At 38.0% G+C, this 8,590-nt stretch overlaps 1 gene segment (V, D, J or C); it reads right to left on the bottom strand.

Annotated features, from left to right (window-relative positions):
• Window positions 1–3,992: 3,992 nt before the first annotated feature.
• Window positions 3,993–4,743, bottom strand: LOC133067065 (T cell receptor delta variable 1-like). The segment is given in 2 exon segments: window positions 3,993–4,513; window positions 4,629–4,743. Coding segments are annotated over 2 exon segments (570 nt in total).
• Between the last annotated feature and the right edge of the window lie 3,847 nt (window positions 4,744–8,590).

Genomic DNA, 8,590 nt, shown 5'->3' with positions numbered 1-8,590 from the left:
TCCCTTCCCTTCTCCCAGAAACAGTTTTCAGATGAAGCAGCCCCCTCTTGTGACTGGATAAAAGAACCGGAGAGCTAAGCCCAGACCAAAAGTCAACAAGCAACTGTTTGAAACGTTCCTCAGGTTTGAAGGGAAATAGGCCTCCGAGGTGACTCCCTGATGGTTCAGTTGGTAAAGAACCCACCTGCAATGCAGGAGACCCTGGTTCGATCCCTGCATTGGGAAGATACACTGGAGAAGGGATAGGCTACCCACTCCAGTATTCTGCTGGAGAATTCCATGGACTACAGTCCGTGGGTTCACAAAGAGTCAGACACGACTGAGAGACTTTCACTTTCACTTCAGGTGACTCTAGTGGTAAAGAACTCACCTGCCAATGCAGGAGACTTAAGAGACACAGTTTCAGTCCCTGGATTGGGGAGATCCCCTGGAGAAGGGCATGGCGACCCACTTCAGTATTCTTGCCTGAGAATCCCTTGGACAAGGGAGCCTGCTGGGCTATAAACCATGTGTTCGCAGGGTCAGACAGGACTGAAGCGCCTCACCACCCAGCACACACATCTTACTTGTCATACCTCTGTGCTCATCTGTGTTTTCTTGGTCCCAAACACTCTATAGAAGGTTTTATTGATCTTTGACTGCTTTATTTCAGTCGTATGATTCTCCCTTCTTGATCTCTTTAGTTTTCATTTGTATCCAACATTCCTGTATTTAAAATTTACTCAAAAGCCTATAATTCAAATGTTTGTAAGAGAGGTCGGTACAGACCAGGCACTCAAGAATTATCTGTTTGCTGAATGAGACAATGAATTTATTGAATTTAATGAAAATGTTATGTTGAATACTGTTTAAATTGTTTAAATTAAGGGATTTGATTTAGGTCGTACCTGAATGGCCTAGTGGTTTTCCAGCCTTTCTGCAATTTAAACCTAAATTTTAAAATAAGGAGCCCATGATCTGACCACAGTCAGCTCCAGATCTTGTTTTTGCTGACTGTATAGAGTTTCTCCATCTTCGGCTGCAAAGAATATAACCAATCTTATTTCTGTATTAGCCATCTGGTGATATTCAAGTGTAGAGTGGTCTCTCGTGTTGTTGGAAGAGGGCATTTGCTATGACCAGTGTGTTTTCTTGGCAAAACTGTATTAGCCTTTGCCCTGCTTCATTTTGTACTCCAAGTTCAAACTTGCCTGAACTAAGTTTGCATTGCTTCCTGAGTTTGCATTCTAATCCCCTGTGATGAAAAGGGCATCTATTTTTGGTGTTAATTCTAGAAAGTCTTGCAGATCTTGATAGAACCGCTCTTCACAGATCTCTTTAGGTTCCATGTTAACCATAATGTCGCCATCGCTGAAACATCCATTCATCCTCTTCTGTGTCAAGTGATTTCTCATACCCAAATCTTCTCCAAGGAGCCCTATAAATGGTACACTCAGGATGACAATGAAAGTTTGAGACATTTTTCAGTTAGGAAAGTTATGTCTCATTTCCCAAAGATTACAAGCATCGGAACAATAAAACTTGTCTCATAGGGTTTTGATATTTAGCTTATATAATGAATCAGAAATGAATTCTACAGTTCCTGACATATAGTAAGTTCAGTACATTTCAACTTTTTTTATTCTACTAAAACTTGCTTTTCCTTCAGTGTCCAGATCTGTGATCTGCTTCCCGCCCCCCACCTCTCACCCTCCACTCCGCCACATCAGTTCAGGGATGGAAGCTTCTAGGACATTTACTTAATCTCTTATTTTCTTGGAGACAGTCATTATTTTTTCCTTAACCTTTTGATACCATATAGAACTAGCTACATTGATACATTGATCCACTCAGGGTGTTGGAAGGACACAGATGGAACAGGGGAGGTTTGATTTTGGTTTTCCTAAAAAGAGTAAAATCAAGGGCATCTTGCATGTTTACTACCTATTGGATACAATATTTTTGATTTGGATCTCTAAGATTTTGCTACTCTGATTAACTGTTTTCTCTTCTTTTTGATTTATGAGCTCTTAATATATTCTGCATTTGATTCCTTTTTCAGAACTGTCTTTTTCATATATTGCCTTCCACGCTGGTGTTGACTTTCCACTCTCTTAGCAGTGATTTTCAATAATGACCAAAAAAAAAGGCAATTTAAAAATATACATTCATGCTCATAAGAATATCCCTTGCAAGTTTTATTTGTTTGGTTTCTTTAGAAAATTTAGAAATACTTTCCTTTTGTGACTTCTGTTGCTTGTGATGATAGTCAGTTATCACTGTTAATGATATTTCCCAGAATACAATGAATCAATTTCCTGTGAGTATTAGCAAGATTTTTTCCCATGAAAATAGACCCTTGGATTTGTCTTCAGTGTCTTGCAAACTTCTGCTAAAACTATCCTGGTCGACTTTCAGAATTTTTTATTCATCTTTATGACTTTCCACATAGCAATGCTCCTGAATAAGCAGCTTGCTTTATAGGAAGTCAAGTACAACAGTGAGTGGAGGTTCTTGCTATGATAAAGAGCTTATGGAATGGGTAATGGATGAGGTAGTTATAAATCCTAGTTACAATCATGTGGTCATTTGCAGCAATAACAAAAGCAATAGTCATTAACGAATCGCCAGCCCAGGTTCAATGCATGATACACGGTGCTCGGGGCTGGTGCACTGGGATGACCCAGAGGGATGGGAAGGGGAGGGAGGTGGGAGAGGGGTTCAGGATGAGGAGGGGGGGGGAAGTACATTAAATAAAGTAAGATAAATACAATTACTATGAAAAAAAAAACAAACAAAAGCAATAGTAGTTATAAAATTATTTTCATTTTATATGAATGTATTTATGTATACATTAACCATTTTTAACTTCCCTCTCCTGTTTGCCTGCCTGTTGTAACATAAAATATGCCACTACAAATTAATCTTTATCTCGTTGTATCTCAGTAGTTAAGATATAGGATTCAATGGGAGAGTGTGTTTAGCTAGAAGAGGAAAGAACCTTAAACAGATAAATAAACTTGGTATTCTCTTTGAAGGAGACAGCTTGTTTTGGTTGAATGAAGGATAATTGCATCATATTAACAGCAAGCGTAGTTTTCTTGTGGTCCTTATTAGAAAGCTGTGATGTTCAAAGAGGTACTGATGAATGCCTAGTTAACGAGTGAAGTTAACTAGTCAAGCTATTATGGTAGCTTATGTACAGTCTCAACTTAACAATATGAAAATCTATTTCCCAGGATTTGCTTCCCTGTATTGTTCTGGGTTAGGGTTGGCCCTGAAAGAGATTTGTGTAAGTTTTGGAAGGTACTTATGATGAAGTAGCATGTTTCTCTGTTCCTCAGGTTGGTACTGGGCTCCAGGGACTATGGCAATACATACTGTTGCTGCTGCTCTGATAGTTCAATTTATTATTGACTTAAAACCTCTTGACCTTCCACCAGATATCTTACTCATGTTCTCTTTGTATGAGACCAAGTATGCATGTAGCATGATGGCAAATGACATCCACTTCTCCTGAAGTTCACCCACTACTGTGAGCCCTAAGGAGGTTAGAGAAAGACAAGTTTTAGTGGGTTCCATTGTCCTCATATATTTCCATACATGTCACAGTTTGTCCATGCTTTTGTCCACATCCAACTTTCCTTCACAAATGTTATTCTAGTTGACTTACAGTGAATTCAACTCAACACCAAATACAAATACAGCGGTTTTTATGGACTCTCCCACCAGCTCTCGCCATTGCCTGTGTCCTAATCCTTATTACTAATCTCTTACTCTACATCACTAGTGGTTCTCCTCTGATTGTGCCCCTACACAAACTCTGAGGGGAAAGCACTAAGGAGATGATTTTCATGACAATTTCAGCTTCTAGATCCAGATTTGTGATATGAGCCTTTTCCAGTAAAACTGCTATTCTATGTTCTTATGGGGCAAGTTTTCAAATTTAGACAACTTTACACATGTTCTGTGTGGCTGATTTAAAGTCAAAAACTCAGGAGGAGAACGTATCATTAGAAAGTTACTCTGGACACCTGCTTCCAAATGACATAGAAGGAGCTTTTATTTAGAATTAAATCTTCTGATCCAGACCACAGATGAAGCAACCGCAGGACTACCATTTCTTGTCTGGGGTCTGCAGGTGTGTATTTCAGCCTGGGTCCCGCAGCAGGGGGGCTCTCTCTTATTAAGCTCTGGGGTTTTTGTTCAGCTTTTCCTATTACTTCAACCACTGTGAGTTCCCAGAGAGCACAGAAGTACTTTGCAGAGTCTTCTAGCTGTAAGTCTGAAATGGTGAGGCTGATGGATCTTTGTGATCTCTGAAAATTTATAGAGTAGCGGCCATCCCTTGCATTCTGGCTAGAAGAACCCTGACGAATAAGGTAAATCATCTCTCCACTGGGAAGTTGTTTATACCAAAAAATGGTGTAACTGCTCACTCTTGTCTCATATCGACAGCTCAGGGTGACTACCTCCCCAACTTGACTGGAAATGTCTGGCTGGTCTTGAGTAACTCTCTGGGCTACACTGGATCCTGTGGGGGAAATCAGAAAACAGAGATGGAGCAGTGAATAAAATAGTATAGGAATTAGACTAAAAAAACCCAAGCTGAAATCATAAGATGTTTGCTTCTCTTTTAGAATACTTACCAGAGAAGATGAAGGCCAGGAACACCCAGGGCAGACTGGAGGACAACATGAGGCATGGATTCCCCTGCACAAATGTGCTGAGTTCTGCCTCAAGCTGAGAGTTAGTGTCTCTGTGTGCCTGGCAGCACATATACATAGTATCCAGTTCCTGTGTGACTCCTTCAGACAGGAAGTGGGGGTTGTCATGTTCATGGGTAACATGGTCTGTGCACAGACAGGGAAAAAAAGTCTAGCACACCACAAACCTTTCTTTGTCTATTTTTCTTTCTTAAATTAGGCTGAGCCTGAAAGGGGGCTTTGCAAAAGCAATTATTTTAAAGGTTTGAACGGAGTGGAACTAAAGAACAAACAAGTTGATTTTCACTTATAATTATTCCACAGAATAATTTTGCCATCCCATTTAATACAGGATTTTTTTGTTTGTTTTTTTTACATTTGTATTGGTGTTTGGTTGATTTACAGTTTGTGTTACAGCAAAATGAAATGTGCTTTGACAGAGAAATGAATAGAATGTGTTACTTATGTACAACGATATTGTTGTTGTTCTGTAGTCACTAAGTGGTGTCTGACTCTTTGGGATCCATGGACTGTAACCTGCTAGGCTCTTCTTTCCATGGGATTTCCCAGGCAAGATACTGGAGTGGGGTGCCATTTCCTTTTCCAGTGATCTTCCTGAGCCAGGAATCGAACCCATGTATCCTGATTGGCAAGTGGATTCTTTACTGCAGAGCCACCGGGGAAACCCCACAATAAAATTCCTCAGCCATGAAAAAGAACAAAATAATGCTGTTTGTAACAAAATGAGCAGACTAAAATAAGATTTAATATAATCAATGAACCCTTCTTATAATCTACTTATTTACTAGTCATTCATTTAGCCTATACTTACATTTCTCCATCCAAAATTTAAATACTCTATTGAAAAACTCACAGACTTTTGGTGAAAGGCAGTCTTTTCAAAATTTTTAACATATATTTTTTATAGGTTTTAGGGCTCTATTTGGTTTTTTCAATACATAAAATCATTTCGACATCAAATGATTAAACATCAGTCCTTCTAACTTTCAAAGTTTATTCTGTTTTTTATGTTTGTATGAATTTATAACCAGAATAAAATAATTATTCTTTTGAAACTTGATATTTAATCTTATTTATCAGACTTTAAGGAGGATCAGGAAATCCAGTCCCATTCCTTCCACAAGTAGAATTGTACTTCTTAGATCATGTGTCTTAGAATTTTCCTCATGTTATTTTTTCTGTCCCACTGGCCCAAAGTGTTCAGTCTTACTAGCTAGTTGCTTGTTATTTTTTTCTTTTTGTTAAGTAAAGTTAAGATAAGCATGTCAGTTCTTTCTGTGCCATAATACTATAATGCGCTCCAACAAAACTTGGTATCTACAGACTGCAAGCACACAGTATATGTCTATAGCATAGAAGGTGATTACTGAAATTTTGTAAACTGTTACCTGTTCAGTTGAATGTAGCTGTCTGTCAATTTTCCATTTGGTTTTACCATTTTAATGTATGTATTAATATAAAAGAACCAAAGGCAAACAAATAGTAGAAAGGAAGTACAGACAAGGTCTCTAAAGCAGTGCCAACTCCTTGCTTTTAAGTTGCTTGAGCGGTGTTGTTAGTGACTGATGCATGAAGGAGAGTGCACGTTTAGTTGAGACATATTCTCCTCTGTCCCATTTCACCTCTGAGTGCTGTTAGGCAGCTGATGCCCTGGTTTGCATGACCAAACCTACTTGTATTTAAGTAGAAGAGATCACGAATGTCCACGGCAACTGGGCAGCAGCATGGTATTTTATATGTAGCATATATAACTATTGATATTATATATATACCAGAAAATTGATATTGATAAAGTATTACTAAAATACAGATGATAATCTGATATATCAGCTTTATATGCACTCTTTATTATGCATAGCTCTGAAATTTTATCACGGGTATACATTTTTGTACCACCACTAAAATCATGATGCAGAATTGTTCCATTTCTCTAGAGAAAATCACTTTCACACTGTCTCCACCCCTGCAACTCCTAGCAACTACTGATCTTTTCATCTCTATATTTTGTCCTTTTGAGAATGCTGCTTAAGTAAATTCATACATTATGCATGCAATTGTAATAATATGGTGTGTAAGCATGTATCATGTAGTCTTCTGAGATACTTTTTTTCACTCAGCATTGAGATCCATCTAGGCTGTTGCATGAATCAATAGTAAGTTTGTTTTAATCACTACAGACTGTCCCCAACTTGTGATGAATCAACTTAGGATTTTTCACGTTACAGTAGTGAGAAACCTAATATGCACTCACTAGAAACCATGCTTTGTATTTTTAATTTTTATCTTTTCCCATGCTAGCAACGTGCTGTATGACATTCTCTAGTGATGCTGGGCAGCAACAGCAAGCTGAGCTCTCAGTCAATCCTGGGATCATGAGGGTAAACAACTGATACACACAACTATTCTGTACCCATACGGTCGCAGAGTCGGACACGACTGAAGCAACTCAGCAGCAGCAGCAGCAGCACCCATACAACCATTCTGTTTGTTTTCTTTTTTTTTCATTTATTTTTATTAGTTGGAGGCTAATTACTTTACAATATTGTAGTGAGTTTTGTCATACATTGACATGAATCAGCCATGGAGTTACATGTATTCCCCATCCCGATCCCCCCTCCCACCTCCCTCTCTACCCGATCCCTCTGGGTCTTCCCAGTGCACCAGGCCCAAGTACTTGTCTCATGTATCACTTTCAGTGCAACACCTTTAAGATTAGGCCAAGCAGAACTCTGATGCACAGTAGGTTAAGTATATTATATGCATTTTCCACTTACAACATTTTCAACTTAAAATGGTTTATTTACACTTAACCTTATAGCAAGTTGAGATAGATCTATAAATAATATTATACTGAATGGGTGTACCACAGCATATTTATCTATTCATACAATGAAGAACATTTGGCTGGGTTCCAGTTTTTGGCCATCGCATATATAGTTTCCATGAATATTCAAGTACAAATTTTGTGTGAGCATAAGTTTTTCATTATTCCATTATAAATGCCCATAAAGGAGTGTGACTGCTGAATTGTAGGGTGAGTGAATATTTAAGTTTATGTGGAACTGCTAAGCTGTCTTCCAGAATGATTGTTCCATTTACCCACCAGCAATGTATGAGTGATCCAATTTCTCTACATCATTGCCAGAACTTGGTGTCATCATTATTTTTCATTTTAGCCATTAAGAAATATGTGGAATGGTATTTCATTGTGGTTTTAATTTGCATTTCCCTGATGGTTAATGATGTTGAAGATATGTTTACATGCTTATTTCCCTAACACATGGCTCTTTGATGAAATGTCTGGGTGAACCATTTTCCAATTGAACTACTTGTTTTCTTCCTGCTGAGTTTATACAGTCATTGTTTTCTGAACACCATCCTTTAATGAAAACACGTCGTGAAAATATTTCCTGCCATTCTGTCGTTTGTCTTTTTCATTCTCTTAATAGTATCTTTCACAGAGCAAGCATTTTTACTTTTGATGAATATTTTATTTTTTGTGGATTGTGCTTTGATGTCATGACAAAAACCATTTTGTCCAACACTTGGTACTGAAGATTGTTTTCTTTTCAAAGTTTTATAGTTTTGGATTTTACACTTGGCTATGTGGTCCATTTTGTGACTTTCCTCAAATTTTTGTATAAGGTGTGAGATTTAGGCCAAGATTCAGTTATTTGCCTAGGAATATCCAATTGTCCCTAAATCATTTGCTCATAAGACTATCATTTCTCCATTGAATAGTCATTGCACCTTTGCCAAAAAATTAGATTTGCCCACTTTCTCACATCCCCACTTGGGATGAATCAGTAGCATTATCCTGTTAATGATTTTTTATTATCTCTTTTTATCCATTTTTGTTGAATTTTTATCTTGTATTGGAGTAT

Source organism: Dama dama, chromosome 12 (assembly GCF_033118175.1).
Source record: "Dama dama isolate Ldn47 chromosome 12, ASM3311817v1, whole genome shotgun sequence".
Lineage (NCBI taxonomy): Eukaryota > Metazoa > Chordata > Mammalia > Artiodactyla > Cervidae > Dama > Dama dama.
Note: the sequence above shows the minus strand (reverse complement) of the source record. Positions and strands in the feature narration are given on the sequence as shown.